The sequence below is a fragment of the Somniosus microcephalus genome, chromosome 1 (assembly GCF_052327205.1).
Source record: "Somniosus microcephalus isolate GS21.2 chromosome 1, FLI_Smic_1.0, whole genome shotgun sequence".
NCBI classification, from domain to species: Eukaryota; Metazoa; Chordata; class Chondrichthyes; order Squaliformes; family Somniosidae; genus Somniosus; species Somniosus microcephalus.
The window spans coordinates 86061141-86078725 of record NC_140987.1 but is presented as its reverse complement, the minus strand read 5'-3'; the positions used below and the strand labels follow the sequence as shown (position 1 = coordinate 86078725).

The 17585-nt window shown below is 46.3% G+C and overlaps 1 protein-coding gene and 1 long non-coding RNA gene across 6 annotated transcripts in view; one reads left to right on the top strand and one right to left on the bottom strand.

The window, feature by feature from the left end:
• Nucleotides 1–17585, bottom strand: part of mtap (methylthioadenosine phosphorylase) — a 293107-nt gene that overhangs the window by 265374 nt on the left and 10148 nt on the right. Inside the window, exon 1 of one of the 5 annotated variants that reach the window (XM_085984020.1) lies at nucleotides 12262–12336. The exons of 1 other annotated variant lie outside the window; for it this stretch is intronic. In XM_085984020.1, coding sequence (XP_085840146.1) covers nucleotides 12262–12303 — 42 coding nt within the window. In that variant the 5' untranslated portion in view covers nucleotides 12304–12336. Of the gene's footprint in view, nucleotides 1–166; nucleotides 276–11280; nucleotides 11347–12261; nucleotides 12337–17585 lie in introns of those variants that run through there. 3 more of the 5 variants (XM_085984008.1, XM_085984011.1, XM_085984016.1) reach the window with 3 other exon arrangements.
• On the top strand, nucleotides 466–15897 carry LOC147124222 (uncharacterized). The gene is made up of 2 exons (XR_015077872.1): nucleotides 466–9367; nucleotides 14910–15897. It is a non-coding gene; the product is annotated as an uncharacterized LOC147124222 (long non-coding RNA).

The following is a 17585-nucleotide window of genomic DNA, read 5'->3' as shown; positions in this document are numbered from 1 at the left end:
GCCACACAGCCAGCTCTCCGAGGCAGCGCGCCGCCCGATTTCACCGAGTGCAACCGCGGGGAGCCAGGCCGAGCCCGAGCTAATCGCTGCTGAGAGAGGATCGCACTCGCCGTGCCAGCAACCCCCGCCACATACATACAGGCACTCGCCGTGCCGGCGACCTTACCTTCACCTGCACTGGTGCCATGTTATCTGCCAAGGCGGTCCCGCGTTTCTGGGCTTCCGGTTGATTTAAAAAAAACGTGCCGTCAGTTTAAGATCCTGTCTGTCCGCTGCTGCAGGAAGCTTATTCTTTTCACCAATCGTGACACACGTGCTTCAAAGTTTGCGAGTCGACGGGAAAAGGACAGCAAAGAGGGGGGGGAAAAGCATTGTAAGTGATAGCAGTATACAGTGCTGTGAGTATTAATGTAAGAAGTCACACAACACCAGGTTATAGTCCTGAAGAAGGAGCAGCGCTCCGAAAGCTTGTGATTTGAAATAAAGCTGTTGGACTATAACCTGGTGTTGTGTGACTTCTTACATTTGTCCACCCCAGTCCAACTCCGGCATCTCCACACCGTGAGTATTAATAGCTGTGAAGAGACAAGTATAATATTAGTCCTTGGTCGAAACTGGAAGAAAAGTGTGTCTTTAAATGGAACTGAATCAAACGAGCAAACAGAAACTATTGGGTTGAATGGTCATTATTTCAAAGCTGGTGGATGATGTACCACAGGAGTGTCCAAATCTGACCCGCATCTTGCACTTCAAGTTGATTTCATCTACATTTAGGCAAGGAGCGACTGGACCTTTGGTTCCAAGTACTTGCTGGCCACAACTGTTATCACAATGACACAGTTGAGTACGTTACAAAAGTTGAAGCTGCTGCTGTTGGAAGTAGACTGGAGGGAATTCAAGGTGCCAGATCATCAGTTACGTCCAGCAGCTCTTTGCCTGCAGACATAATGAACTGGTCGCCTCATGAGAGATGTTTTGCATTGAAGTTCCCCAGGATCGGTGGGGCAGAATTTGCGGTCGGTATGAATACGCCGTCATACCGCCTATGAAATTGAATGCAAGTTCGGGATTTCTGCCTGCGCTTGAGTTACCACCTCCTTGAACGGACACTCCAGAAAATTCTCAGCCTCCTATATGTCTTGCAATGCCTCCGGCCGTTCCTCAAGCTCAGAGCAATTGGAGGCCCTTCCGGCACACGTGGTTATCCAGGACACATGAAGCATTTTGGAGTTCCCTCATGGTGCAGGGATTGCTGATAATGGATCTGGGCTGTCCCATGGTTTTGCTTAAAAGTCTATATCCAATTTTGTTATGTATGTGTATATCTGGTTTTTAGTTTAGTATCCCCTTACTCCTATTTATTATTTATGTATAATCAGATTTTTATTTAATACAATTCAGATCCCTTTAATGTTGGTATCCTCTACTTGGATCCAAGGGGAAAAATGAAAAGAGGGAGCCGTTCTGTTGGGACGGGCTCCACTTAAACCGGGCTGGGACCAGTGCCCTGGCGAACCGAATAACTAGGGCAGTAGACAGGGCTTTAAACTAATGAAGGGGGGTGGTGGGAGAATTCAGGAAAGAGTACATTTAAAAGCAGTGAGAGAAATGTCAAGGCTCTAGAGCAGAGTAGCATTTTGGGTAAAAATAAACAGTGGGTCAGGAAGGGACAGAGAGTAACAAAGCTAATAAGGCATCAGTGACTAAGGTGACATCAGGGAAAAAGAGAAATAAATCAAAGCTAAAGGAGGAGTAGCCCTGATAATAAAGGATGGGAAAAGACAGTAGAGAGAAAGGATCTTAGCTCTGAAAATCAAGAAGTAGAATCAGTTTGGGTGAAGCTAAGAAACAGCAAGGGGCAGAAAACATTGGTGGGAGTTGTTTATAGGCCCCCAAACAGTTGTTGTAATGTAGGGCAGAGTATAAATCAGGAAATTCGAGGCGCATGTAACAAGGGTAATACAGTAATCATGGAGGACTTTAATATACATATAGACTGGGCAAACCAAATTTGCAGTAAAAGTGTGGAGGACAAATTCATGGAATGTATGCAAGATAGTTTTCTAGATCAGTATGTTGAGGAACCAGCTAGGGAACAGGTTATTTTAGATCTAGTATTGTGCAACGAGAAAGGGTTAATTAATAACCTTGTAGTAAAGGGGCCTTTAGGGAAGAGTGACCATAATATGATAGAATTTTATATTGAGTTTGAAAGTGACTTAGTTAAATCCGAAACCAGGGTCTTAAATCTAAACAAAGCAAACTACGTAGGTATGAGGGGCGAGTTGGCTAAGGTAGATTGGGAAACTACATTTAAAAGGTATGACAGTGAATGAGCAATGGCTAGCATTTAAATAATTAATACATAATTTACAACAAATATACATTCCTTTAAGGCACAAAAACCCCACAGGAAAAGTGGTCCAACCGTGGCTAACGAGAAGTTAAAGATAGTATTACAGGAAACTTTGTGCTATCCGGCACCGACGGGACCGAGCTGTTGCCGTTCCCTCAAAACTGCTGGACACACCAGCGTTAATGTTGAAGCATACGGAGCTTTTCATCTCCGTATCTGATAACAAACACTGTTGCTTAGCAACAGCTTCTAAACAGTCGGCCCGTACCTTGGAAGCGTCTCTGTAGCTTAGCAACAGCTTCAGAGAGACTTTCCAGAGCCTGACTGTTGAAAAAAAAAAGCCACGAGAAGGAAAAAAAGCCACGAGAAGAAAAAAAAAAAAACGGCTCCTGATTTTTGCCGGTGGCTCGAGTTTCCTGTAGATCAAAGGAAGAGGCTTATAATGCTGCCAAAAAGAGTAGTAAGCCTGAAGATGGGGAGGATTTTAGAATTCAGCAAAGAAGGACCAAGAAATTGATAAAGGGAAAATAGAATATAAGAGTAAACTAGCGAGAGACATAAAAACAGACTGTAAAAGCTTCTGTAGGTATGTAAAAAGGAAAAGATTAGCGAAAGTAAATGTGGATCCCTTACAGGCTGAGACAGGAGAAATTATCATGGGGAATAAGGAAATAGCAGAGAAATTAAACCAAATACTTTGTGTCTGTCTTCACAGAAGAAGGCGCAAAAAGTGGCAGTCAGAGAAATCAATGGTTTAAATCAAACGTGGCCACAGTAAATAATAATTCTAATAGGTCTAAGAGCGTTAAAAAAACAAGCCTGAAGGCTTTGTGTCTTAATGCGAGGAGCATTTGTAATAAGGTGGATGAATTGGCTGCGCAAATAGAGGTAAACGAATATGATTTGGTTGGGATTACGGAAACGTGGCTCAAGGATGGCCAATTCTAGGAACTCAACATCCAGGGGTATTCGATATTCAGGAAAGATAGGCAAAAAGGAAAGGGAGGAGGGGTAGTATTACTGGTTAAAGAAGGGATTAACACAATTGTAATGAAGGATATTAGCTCTGATGATGTGGAAACTGGGTAGAATTGAGAAATACTAAGGGGAAAAAAACATTAGTGGGAGTGGTATATAGACCTCCAAACAGTAAGGCGGAGGTTGGGGATGGCATTAAAAGGGAAATTAGAGAAGCGTGCAATAAGGGCACAGCAGTCATCATGGGTGACTTTAATCTACATATAGATTGGACTAACCAAATTAGTAACAATACTGTGGAGGAGGAATTCCTGGAGTGTTTACGGGACGGTTTCCTGGACCAATATGTCGAGGAACCAACCAGAGATCAGGCCATCTTAGACTGGGTATTATGTAACGTGAAAGGATTAATTAGCAATCTTGTTGTACGAGGCCCCTTGGGTCGGAGCGATCATAATATGATCGAATTCTTCATTAAGATGGAGAATGAAGTAGTTAACTCAGAAACTAAGGTCCTCAATTTAAATAAAGGAAACTACGATGGTCTGAGGAGCGAGTTGGGTAGGATTGATTGGGGAATGGCACTCAAAGGGTTGACGGTGGATAGGCAATGGCAAACATTCAAAGACCGAATGGATGAACTACAGAAGTTGTTCATCCCAGTTTGGCATAAAAATAAAACAAAAAAGGTGACTCAACCGTGGCTAACAAGGGAAATTAGGGATAGCATAAGATCCAAGGAGAGGACATACAAATTGGCCAGTAAAAGCACTAATCCTGAGGATTGGGAGCAGTTTAGGATTCAACAAAGGAGGACAAAGGGATTAATTAAGAAAGGGAAAATAGAATATGAGAGTAAGCTTCCAGGGAACATAAAAACTGACTGTAAAAGCTTTTATAGATGTGAAGAGAAAAAGATTGGTGAAGTCAAGCGTAGGTCCCTTGCAGTCAGAATCGGGGGAATTTATAATGGGGAACAAAGAAATGGCAGACCAACTGAATACTTATTTTGGTTCTGTCTTCACAAAGGAGGACACAAATAACCTCCCAGAAATACCGGGGAACATAGGGTCTGATGAAAGGGTGGAACTGAAAGAAATCAGTATTTGTAGGGAAATGGTGTTAGGAAAATTAATGGGACTGAAGGCCGATAAATCCCCAGGGCCTGATAATCTACATCCCAGGGTACTTAAGGAAGTGGCCCTAGAAATAGTAGATGCATTGCTGGTCATCTTCCAGAACTCAATAGACTTTGGAACAGTACCCATGCATTGGAGGGTAGCTAATGTTACCCCACTATTCAAAAAAGGTGGCAGAGAAAAAGCGGGGAATTATAGACCGGTAAGCCTGACATCGGTAGTGGGGAAAATGCTAGAGTCCATTATAAAAGATGTAATAGCAGAGCACTTGGAAAGCAGTGACAGGATCGGACAAAGTCAACATGGATTTACAAAAGGTAAATCATGCTTGACTAATCCACTGGAATTTTTTGAGGATGTAACTGGTAAAATAGATAAGGGAGAACCAGTGGATGTGGTGTATTTGGACTTTTAGAAGGCTTTCGATAAGGTCCCGCATAAGAGATTAGCGTGCAAAATTAAGGCACATGGGGTTGGGGGCAAGGTATTGACTTGGATAGAGAACTGGTTGGCAGACAGAAAGCAAAGAGTTGCAATAAACGGCTCTTTTTCCGAGTGGCAGGCAGTGACTAGTGGGGTACCGCAAGGATCGGTCCTAGGACCCCAGCTGTTCACAATATATGTTAATGATCTGGACGAGGGAATTGGATATAGTATCTCCAAATTTGCAGACGACACAATGCTGGGTGGGAGGGTATGCTGTGAGGAGGATGTCATGAAACTCCAGTACGATTTGGACAGGTTAGGTGATTGGGCAGAAACATGGCAAATGCACTATAATGTTGGTAAATGTGAGGTTATCCACTTTGGTGGCAAAAACAGGAAGGCAGATTATTATTTGAATGGCAATAGATTGGGAGAAGGGGAAGTGCAAAGAGACCTGGGTGTTCTTGTGCACCAGTCGCTGAAGGTAAGCATGCAGGTGCAGCAGGCGGTTAAGAAGGCAAATGGTATGTTTGCCTTCGTAGCAAGAGGGTTCGAGTACAGGAACAAGGATGTCTTGCTACAGTTGTACAGGGCCTTGGCGAGACCGCACCTTGAGTATTGTGTGCAGTTTTGGTCGCCTTATCTGAGGAAGGATGTTCTTGCCATGGAAGGAGTGCAGCGAAGATTCACCAGGCTGATACCTGGGATGGCAGGAATGACGTATGAGGAGAGATTGTGTCGATTGGGTTTATACTCACTGGAGTTTAGAAGATTGCGAGGGGATCTCATCGAAACCTATAAAATTCTGTCAGGCCTGGACAGACTAGATGCTGGAAGGATGTTCCCGATGGTCAGGGAGTCCAGAACCAGGGGTCATAGTCTAAGGATAAGGGGTAGGACATTTAGGACTGAAATGAGGAGGAATTTCTTCACCCAGAGAGTGGTGAACCTGTGGAATTCTCTGCCACAGAGGGCGGTGGAGGCCAGTTCATTAAATATATTCAAGAAAGAGTTGGATATATTTCTTAAGGCTAAAGGGATATGGGGAGAAGGCAGGGACAGGGTACTGAATTTGGATGATCAGCCATGATCTCGTTGAATGGTGGAGCAGGCTCGAGGGGCCGAATGGCCTACTCCTGCTCCTATCTTCTATGTTTCTAAACTTCCTGGAAATAGTGAAGAACCAAGCGTCTAGCGAGAATGAGGAACTGACAGAAATGAGTATTAATAAAAAAGTAGTACTGGAGAAATTAATGGGCCTGAAAGCCAATGAATCTTCTGGACCTGATGGCCTACATCCTAGGGTTTTGAAAGTTGGCTATAGAGATAGTGGATGCATTGGTTGTCATTTTCCAAAATTCCATAGATTCTAGAACGGTTCCCGCGGATTGGAAGGTAGCAAATGTAACCCCACTATATTTAAGAAAGGAGGGAGAGAGAAAACGGGGAACTACAGACCAGTTAGCCTGATCTCCGTAGTAGGGAGAATGCTAGAATCCATCATTAAGGACGTGGTAACAGGGCACTTAGAAAATAATAATAGGATTGGGCAGAGTGAACACGGATTTATGAAAGGGAAATCGTGTTTGACAAATCTAGTTTTTTGAGGTTATAACTAGCAGAATAGATAAGGGGGAACCAGTGGATGTGGTGCATTTGGATTTTCAGAAGGCATTCGATAAGGTGCCACACAAGAGGTTATTAAATAAAATTAGGGCTCATGGGATTGGGGGTAATATACTAGCATGGATTAAGGATGGGTTAACAGACAGAAAACAAGAGAGTAGGAATAAATGGGTCAATTTCGGGTTGGCAGTCTGTAACTAGTGGGGTACCGCAAGAATCAGTGCTTGGGTCTCAGCTATTCACAGTCTACATCAATGATTTGGATTAGGGGACCAAATGTAATATATCCAAGTTTGCTGATGATACAAAGCTGCATGGGAATGTAAGTTGTGAGGAGGCTTCAAGGGGATATAGACAGGCTAAGTGAGTGGACAAGAACATGGCAAATGGAATATAATGTGGAAAAATGTGAAGTTATCCACTTTGATAGGAAAAATAGAAAAGCAGAGGCTCGTATTTTCCGATACCTACGGGTGTGTACGCGCTGTGTACACACCCGTAGGGACATCGGAAATGCCGGTTTCAGGCATGCGAAGCAAACCAGCATTTCTGATCTGTCAAGAATGCTCTTGGCAGATCAGACGCCTGCCCTAGAGAAGGGCCTCTGCGGGCGGAGAGTTCCGCTTTCTGCAGAACCTCCACCTACAGAAAACTCTTAGAAATCTTACACCTGGTACAGAATAAGGGCCATTTAGGACTGAGATGAGAAGTTTCTTCACTCCGAGTGTGGTGAATCTTTGGAATTCCCTACCCCAGAGAGCTGTGGAGGCTCAGTCATTGAGTACATTCAAGACCAAGATCGATAGATATTAAGGGAATCAAGGGATATGGGGATAGTGCAGGAAAGTGGAGATGAGGTAAAAGATCAGCCATGATCTTATTGAATGGCAGAGCAGGCTCGAAGGGCCAAATGGCCTACTCCTGCTCCTATTTCTTGTGTTCTTAACTAATTAATCACCCTGATTATTTATATATTTACTTATTTACTATTGCCCTTTGGTATAAATTACATAGCATCTTCTTCCTCTGCACAGAATTCCCACTCTCTCCAAATTCCTGTCGCCACTCCGTTTAGCAGATTCACCCAACTCTCACGAAGTTCTACTTAAAGGTCAAAAAGTTTGCCTTTTTTGATAGCAAATCTAAACTACAACAACATGCATTTATATAGCGTCTTTAACGTATTACAACATCCCAAGGCGCTTCACATGAGCGTTATCAAACAAAATTTGACACCGAGCCATATAAGGAGATATTACTACAGGTGACCAAAAGCTTGGTCAAAAAGATAGGTGCTAGGACCCCAGCTATTCACAATATATATTAATGATCTAGACGAGGGAACTAGATGTAATATCTCCAAGTTTGCAGACGACACAAAGCTGGGTGGGCGTGTGTGCTGTGAGGAGGTTGCAGAGAAACTCCAGTATGATTTGGACAGGCTGGGTGATTGGGCAGATGCATGGCAGATGTACTATAATGTGGATAAATGCAAGGTTATCCACTTTGGTGGCAAAAACAGGAAGGCAGATTATTATCTGAACGGCAATAGATTGGGAGAAGGGGAAGTGCAACAATTTGGATGATCAGCCATGATCTCATTAAATGGCGGAACAGGCTCGAGGGGCTGAATGGCCTACTCCTGCTGCTATCTTCTATGTTTCTATTCAAGAAGATGATGGTTCACATTCAACGTCAGGCTCCTTACCATCAGCAACTCCTGGCCCGCTTGGAAGGTTCTTTGATATTATGGATAACCATAGCCAGAAGAATGCAGATGAGTGCCTTGCTCGAGCTGTATATGTGACAGGCTCACCCCTCATGCTCACAGCCAATGTGTACTGGAAGAGATTTTTCAATGTTATTCGCCCTGCATACTGTCCTCCCACCAGACATGCTTTGTCTACTTATTTGCTGGAGGCTGAGTATAACAGAGTCCAAGGAAAGCTCAAAGAAACGATAGAGACTGTGTTGCAGTTATCAGATGGGTGGTCAAATGTACGAGGGGAGGGCATCATAAACTACATCATCTCCACTCCTCTCCCAGTGTTCTTCAAGAGTACAGACACGAAGGACAACAGACACACAGGCACATACATTGCTGATGAGCTGAAAGCGGTCATCAACGATCTTGGATCACAAAAGGTCTTTGTAGTAGTTACTGACAATGCTGCGAATATGAAGGCTGCTTGGGCTCAAGTGGAGGAGGCCTACCCTCATATTACGTCTTTTGGGTGCGCAGCTCATGGGTGTAAGAAACAGTTATTAGATTCATGGATGAAGTTTGACTCTTAGAACAGAAATTAAAACTGCAGTTAGGAATAAATGGGGGAAGTATCAGCAAGGTCAAATAACAAACACTGAAAGTGATAAGGGGATCGTAAAATGCAAGACAACACAGGGTGGTGGTACCATAGCTAGACAAAATGAAGCCGATAAGTCATGTCCTTAAAGAAACATAACAAAACATTCCTCAGAAAGATAAGAGAAAGGCCTCGTCAGCCAGGCAAAAAGGGGCAGTGAGAAATGTTTTCCCGCAGCACATTTGGATGATAGATGATTGACAATAGATAGATCACAGCCCACCGAAATAACTATAAGTATAGAGGGCTGAGAGTAGGAATCAGTCAGCGAGGGGCGAAGGCTTCTTCAAGGTGGAAATCACTGCTGGCTCACCTCCAACAGCCAGAGGGACGAATCAACAGAGGCGACTGCTGTTACTGGCTGCAAAGACTTGCTGACCCAAGACCTCCACGCTGCCTTACCAGACCTCCAACCAACCGTCCGTCCGGTCGTGTCATTCCAATTCGGGAGTCGTAGATCGCTCCTACTGTCACGGGTTGTATGTCTATTATACTCAGCTTAAACCATATGTAATATCTGATTATGCTTTGAAACTGTAGCTCTTTAATAAAAGCCTTGCAACTTCTAAAACCCTGTTGGGTAATCCGTGTGAGCCTGTGATCCTGAATCTTACATTGGTGTCAGAAGTGGGATCACGGAGTTAGGAGTTGTAAGGTTCCAGTTGGGATGACCGGAGGGACCGGTCAAACACACGTGATCGTTGCTTAGACGGTGCATAGTGTTTTTTCTCTCTGAAAGAAGGGAGCGGTCCGGTCGAATGCACGTGATCGTTGGTTAGACTGTGTATAGTGTTTTTTCTCTCTGAAAGAAGGGAGCGGTAAAGAGCTTGTTGAAAGGTAAAACCAGAAATACAATGGCGTTGGCATATCATCGAGAATTATTAATAGACAGCCTGGCAGAAAAAGTTGGTAAGGCTGCGGCCACGGGAGTTCTAGGAATTTTAGAAGATAAAAGCGGGAACTATGATTGCATTCTCGACAAACTTTCGGCAGACATCCACCAAAACAAACTTAAGTTGAAGAAGGGCCGGGATCAGTTGGCGTATGGGGCACATCTGTTTGCTGAACGAGAAAATCTGAAGGCTAAAGGGTTAAGGGAGTTAACGCGGCAGCTGAAGCAGGACAACTCCGAGCTCCACACCCAGCTGGCCCGGGAGCAAAGAGAGAATGAGAAAGCATAGCGTGCCCAAAGGAAGCTAGACCAGATCCTAGATAATGACATTGAGTTACAGGTAGAGAACCGTAGGCTGAGGGAGGAGTTGGAAGATGCGAGGGGGGCAGTAAGGGAACTGAATCGACAGCAAAGCACCGCTTCCCCTGAGGCAGACCACGCCCGGTGCCTAGAAAAAATCCAACAGCTGCAGGCACAAATTAGCCAACAGCGAGCAGTAGTGGCAGCTGTCTCCAAAATTAAACCGGCAGATCCCGACTCTTGTTGGGACGGTTTCGGACAGATCCCTACTCCCTCCGCTCCGCCCTCGCTGTTGGGGGGCGCGGAAGCAGACAAGATGCCAGTGTGTGTGGTCACCTGATCAATGGCAGAATCCGAATCCTCGGTTCCAGCCCCCTCAGGGAGCAAAGGAGAAGAAGGAGCAGAGCAGACCCCCTCAAGCACTACTAACAGGGTAGAGACAACTACCCGATGGGCCCTTACTGCAGTCAAGGTCGGGACACTAAAAAATAGCTTGGGAGCGCTGGGAGTCCGCACAGACCCCCTCGAGCTCAGGCAGCGTTGGAGGATTTTTAAAATTTCTCATCCAGAACTAGAAGGGAGCGACCTTAAACAGGTCCTCCTGGAGGCATGTTCCACAGAACTGAAACAAGAAATGGGTCGGGGCATTATAGAAGGGAGCGATGTTGAGGATATGGAGACATAGGTTTTGGGGGAGGGTAGCCTGGACTTCCACCAACTCCTTGCTAACACCAAACGGCCCTGCGGAGAGCCCGAACGTTTTTGGGCAAAGACTTCACGATATCTTTCAGTGCACCAGAGAGGGGAACACTACGACAACCCGGGCTTCAAAACCCTTTTCCTTAATGGCCTCCAACCATTGGTCTGCCACACGCTAGGTGTTTACGTTTCTAAAGACACCCACTGGGGGAAAACTGCAGATTCGCACCCAGGCTGCGTGGGACCAGACCCGTGCCAACATCCCTCAAGGCGCAGTAGTGGCCGTTGAAGGCCCGCTGCCTAACCAGAGGTCAGGGGAGCCCAGAACATCCGCACCACGGATAAACAACTCAATATGCTGCTTTCGCTGTCAGCGTCTAGGCCAGTATGCCCGCCAATGCTGCAACTACCCAAGGCATGTAGGCCCCGACGCAACCGACCAGCGGCTTGAGAGAGTGGAGGCAGCCCTAGCCGCCCTAAGCGTCAGTCAGAAAGCCCTACCGGTCTCCATGGTGCAACAGCAGGATGGGTCATTTCCTCCACCACCCACATTATGACTCCCAGAGGGGGGAGGGGCTTCCCCTCTCCAACACGATGGTCATGGGAGGCCGGTAGTCCACAGTGTTGATTCAGGAGGCCATCAGCAACAAATGCTGGTCGACTCTGGCTCCTCTGTCACCATTACCCACGATCCCCACCCTGACCCCACTAAAGGTGTGCCCCAGCTCCTATCAGGTTTCGACAATTCAACTCAGGCGACCATACAAGGGTCTCTTCCTATAGTATTGGACATAGGAGGGGTGCAAGTCGCGGTCCAAAACCCCATCTATATGTCCATGCATACCGGCCAGGGAATATTAGGCAGTGATGTGCTCGGCAGTCACCGGGCAGTGATTGATTATGCCAACAATTGTATCTGGTGGAACCTTCAAAATGGACCTCCCACCCTGGTGTCCAGTGCGCACTCGGTATTCGCGATTAAAAAATCAGAGGACTATGAACCAGTTACCTCTGCAGACCCGGAAGTCCGGGTTATCTTAGAATCAGTCCCGGGAGTATTCACGACCCACAAACATGATTGCGGGAGCATGACCGAACCTGAGGAGATTAACGGTCCGGTCCACGCTCCCGTAAAACAATACTCATATCCGGCCGAGAGTATATACCATATATTCGAGCAACCACCGAGTCATTGTTAAAGCAGGGTGTTGTCCGCAAAGGCACATTTACAACTAACTCCCCTGTCTGGCCAGTCAAAAAGCCAGATGACAGCTGGCGGGTAACTGTCGACTATCATAAGCTCAATTCAGATACCCCCGCTTGCGCTCCGGTGGGTCGAGAAACACCCACCCTACTCTCACAGATCCCCAATGGCAGCAAAGTCTTCTCCACCCTCGATATCTCTAATGGTTTCTGGAGCATCCCCATAAGGCAGGAAGATCAGTTTAAATTTGCTTTTACGTTCGAGGATCAGAGTTATACCTGGACGTGCCTGCCACAAGGGTTCCATAACACCCCCACCATTTTCCACAAGCGTATGGCTGGGGCCCTGAAGGACTTTTCACGACCCTCCTGTTTGCTCCAGTATGTTGATGATATCCTGCTTGCTACCACAGACCGCATTGAGCATTTGACACTCCTTTAGGAATTACTGCAACTACTTTTAAAAGCTGCACTAAAAGTTCACCCACGGAAAGCCCAGTTGGTACAGGAGAGTGTAACCTTTTTAGGCGTCCGAATTGGAGCTTCCAGCATCAGCATAAGATCAAAACTTCAGTGCCTACCCCTGCCCACTTCAAAAACCGCCCTGCATTCCTTTCTCGGGCTGGTGGGATACCAGCGGACTTTCATTCCACGATTTGCAGAAACAGCAGCACCGCTCTATCAACTACTTAAAGGAAACGACGACCAAGTCCGACTCGGCTGGACTGAGGACTGCACAAACGCAGTGACACTGCTGAAGCAAGCTGTCGCACAGGCTACGTGTCTGGTTTCACCCAAGCCCAGCGAGCCCTTCCACATGGAGGTAGGGGCCACAGAGAAAAGCCTCGCGGCTGCCCTATGTCAGGATAACCAGGGCGGACTATTAACTATCGCCTACGCTTCAAGAATCCTAAGGGGGGCTGAACTGACTTACTCTGCCTGTGAAAGACACCTGCTGGCCACCTTTTGGGCCATCAAACACTTTACCTACATAACAGGTTTCAATCATGTGACACTACACAGCCCACACACGCCACTCAACCTGCTGCTACGACTGGGGGACACGCTAGTATCTGCTCGACTGAGCCACTGGACATTATAACTGACCCAGCGTGACTTGGAGGTCACTCCCAAAAGAATTACTTTGCTGCCCCAGCGACTCTTATACGACGGACCCCCACACAAATGTCCCCTTCCCCTGCTGGACTTCCACACCTCTGCGATCCAGGCAGAACCGATTATGGGGGCACCGGATGTCTTTATTGACGGATCATCATTCCACAAGGATGGTAAACCATACACCGGGTTTGCCGTTATCCTACCAACTGAGGTTATCCAATACAGCTGCACCCCTCATTCTGCGCAATATGCCGAGGTAGCTGCCCTCGTAACCGCCATTCAGGTTACCACCTCCCAAAGCATTAACATTTGGTCCGACAGTGCCTATGCTATCAACACCCTGCTATCCTTGCCAATGTATGCGCGGAATAACTTTTGTACCACCGACAGTAAACCCCTGTTACATGCCACCTTGTTCCAGGTCTTGGTTGCGGGGACGTACGGCACCTTTTTATGTGGGTAAGGTTAAGGCACATTCCCGGTCCATAGAGCCGTTGGCTAGAGGTAATTCCACTGCTGATCAGGCCGCCAAGCAAGCTGCTATAAACGCCCCGGTATGGGAGCGACCCCGGGAACCCAATGCCCTCTCTGTGGGAGCAATCAGCTCAGTCAACGACCTAGCCTCCCTGCAGGCCATGTATGACCCTTACTCTATAGTCATTGCATGGCACTAGCAGGGCCAGCCCCTGCCAGCTCCAACCCCCTGGGCCTCACACACCTTCCTCTACCAGGACCCGATCAGCACCCTGACGCCCATCCTCATGTACGGTGACACCCCGGATTATTATGTCACCTGTGTTCCCCCATCGATGGGAGATGAACTGTTTGATCTGCTACACGCCCACCCGGTGGGGGGGCATTATTCTGTAAAGATCACCCTGGAGAAACTCTCCACCACTGCCTGGTACCCCGGTTGTAACGAAGACTTTGAAAACAGGGTTCATAGGTGCCTGGCGTGTCTTCAGCACAACCCAGGCAATCACTCTAATAGGGCACTACTACGGCGGCCGCCACCAAACGGGCCCTGGACACATGTCCACATTGACTTCATAGGCCCTCTAGCCACGGCGCCCCTGGGCTACAAGTACTGGCTGGTCCTGATAGACAAATTCACAAAATGGATTGAGGCCTTCCCCTGCAAGGCTAACACCGCTCTCACGACAGCAAAACTGCTATTGTGTGAGGTGGTCTGCAGGTGGGGAATCCCGATGAAAATCCCCCACAAACTACACATAGCACACCACCCACAATCATCAGAAGTGGTGGAAAGGGGGAACCGGACCCTTAAAACTATGTTGAAAAAGTTTTGTGCAGACCACCCCGCACAATGGGCTAACATGCTGCCCATGTGCCTGACGGCAATAAGAGCAACCCCAGATAGCCTGATAAGGTGAAATACCCGTGGTGCTATGACGGGGTGGCTAATGAGGACACCGGCCCACCTCCTCACTCCATCTCTCACCCCACTCCTGCAAGGGGCGGCCAACCAGAAATGGTTGGAATCAATGATAGAACACATTCAGAAAACAAATGAGTTTGTAGCCCAACAGCGGATAAAAAAGTACTTTGACAAAAAGGTTCAGCCTTTTGAGTATCAGATTGGGGATGTGGTGATGGTCCTAAATTACCTAAGAAGGGAACATGCCTTTGAACCTAAATGGGTGAGACCCTGCCCAATCTTAGACCGAGCCAGTCCCGCGGTATACCTGGTCCAAATCCCAGATAAGAGGGGGAAGAAAAGGCCCAGGTGGTACCACATCAATCAGTTAAAAACTGAAAGAATAAATACTCCACATTTTCTGTTATAGGTCACGGCACAGGATGGCTCCGCTCAAGATTCTGATAGAACTGGCAGCAATTATCGGCATCATCCACCCGATGAACATCATCGTGAGACAAGGAGTGATCCTGCGACCTACTAACGAGTCCACAGAGGACAACACTATTTCAGAGAATGAGTGTAATATGACTTTCTATTGTAATTACTGCAGCCGGGTGAGGCCTTATCAAACGGATGGGGAGACGAGCCAATAACTTAGAATTAGCTAGAATAGTTAAGAGCAAGGTGTGAGAAGTCAATAAGGATATTTCCTTCTCAAAGAAGGGAATTTGTAAGAAACAGTTATTAGATTCATGGATGAAGTTTGACTCTTAGAACAGAAATTAAAACTGCAGTTAGGAATAAATGGGGGAAGTATCAGCAAGGTCAAATAACAAACACTGAAAGTGATAAGGGGATCGTAAAATGCAAGACAACACAGGGTGGTGGTACCATAGCTAGACAAAATGAAGCCGATAAGTCATGTCCTTAAAGAAACATAACAAAACATTCCTCAGAAAGATAAGAGAAAGGCCTCGTCAGCCAGGCAAAAAGGGGCAGTGAGAAATGTTTTCCCGCAGCACATTTGGATGATAGATGATTGACAATAGATAGATCACAGCCCACCGAAATAACTATAAGTATAGAGGGCTGAGAGTGGGAATCAGTCAGCGAGGGGCGAAGGCTTCTTCAAGGTGGAAATCACTGCTGGCTCACCTCCAACAGCCAGAGGGACGAATCAACAGAGGCGACTGCTGTTACTGGCTGCAAAGACTTACTGACCCAAGACCTCCACGCTGCCTTACCAGACCTCCAACCAACCGTCCGTCCGGTCGTGGCATTCCGCTTCGGGAAGTCGTAGATCGCTTTCTACTGTCACGGGTTGTATGTCTATTATACTCAGCTTAAACCATATGTAATATCTGATTATGCTTTGAAACTGTAGCTCTTTAATAAAAGCCTTGCAACTTCTAAAACCCTGTTGGGTAATCTGTGTGAGCCTGTGATCCTGAATCTTACATGGGCTCAGCCTGCTCCTCAAGGACATCATGGGTTTGAGAACCATGGAAACACTGTACAAGAGAGCCAAGCAAGTTGTTAAGTATGTCAGGGGAAAACAGGTAGTTGCAGCAACCTACAACTTCAAGCAAATGACAAAGAACAAGAACACACTGAAGCTGCCCAGCAACACTAGATGCGGTGGCGTTGTCATAATGTACAACAGCCTTCTGGAGGGTAAGTAGTCACTGCAAGAAATGGCAATATCCCAGTCTAGGGATATGGAAACCACATCAAGAAAATACTGCTGGATGATGTGTTTTGGGAGAGAGTGGTTAGCAGCCTTAAACTACTCTCACCAGTAGCATCTGTAATTGCTCAGATTGAAGGAGATGACGCTGTCTTGTCAGATGTTCTCAGGCTTTTTGCTGATTTAAAAGAACAAATCAGCATTGCCCTACCCACATCCCTGCTGCTCAAAGCAGAGGAGAAGGCAATTGTTCAATTCATACAGACGCATCAAGAATTTTGTGTCAAGCCGATTCATGCTGCAGCATGCATGCTGGACCCAAAGCATGTTGGGAGACCAATACTTTCTGGAGAACAGATCAACAGCGCTTACAGTGTGATTTCTACCCTCTCATGCCACCTCAATCTGGACGTGGGCAAAGTTCTGGGAAGTCTGGCAAAGTTCTCTACCAAGCAAGGTCTTTGGAATGGGGACGGGATATGGGAATCATGCAAGCATATCAGTGCACATACCTGGTGGAAGGGACTTTGTGCATCTGAGGTTCTGTCACCCATTGCATCGGTGATACTCCAAATCCCACCTTCATCAGCGGCCTCTGAACGAAACTGGTCACTTTTTGGAAATATGCATACAAAGGTGCGCAACAGGCTGACTAACAAGAGAGTGGAGAAACTGGTGGCTATCCGGACGAACCTACAACTTATTGAGCTAGATACAGAAGTGTCCACCACACAGCTAGACAGTGACACAGAGGAGGAAATGGACACGTCAGAGCCAGAGTCAGAGAATCAGGAGGAGCAATGATGAGTAGAAGACTCAGAAGATTCATGAGTAGAAGACTCAAAGGGACAAAATAAGGACAAATTACAGACTAAATAAGCTGACGCTCTTTTTATTATTTTTTGTGGGGGTTCAATAAAGTTCAAAATTATAACCTAACTAAAGTTTTGAAAGCCTGTTTTTATTTGTATGGAACAGTATGTCTATTTTGATGACAAAGATAATATAAGGGTCAGAGACAAAAACCATCAGTGTGCAAAAAAACTCTAAATTCCCCAAATTCCCATGGAAAGTTTCCTCTTTTAAAAATTTCCGGAATTTTTCAACCCTAGATGTAATATATCCAAGTTTGCAGACGACACAAAGCTGGGTGTGCTGTGAGGAGAATGCCGAGAAACTCCAGTATGATTTGGACAGGTTGGGTGATTGGGCAGATAGAAACATAGAAGATAGGAGCAGGAGTAGGCCACTCGGCCCTTCGAGCCTGCTCTGCCATTCAATGAGATCATGGCTGATCATCCAAATTCAGTACCCTGTCCCTGCCTTCTCCCCATATCCCTTGATCCCTTTGTCCTTAAGAAATATATCCAACTCTTTTTTGAATATATTTAATGAACTGGCCTCCACTGCCCTCTG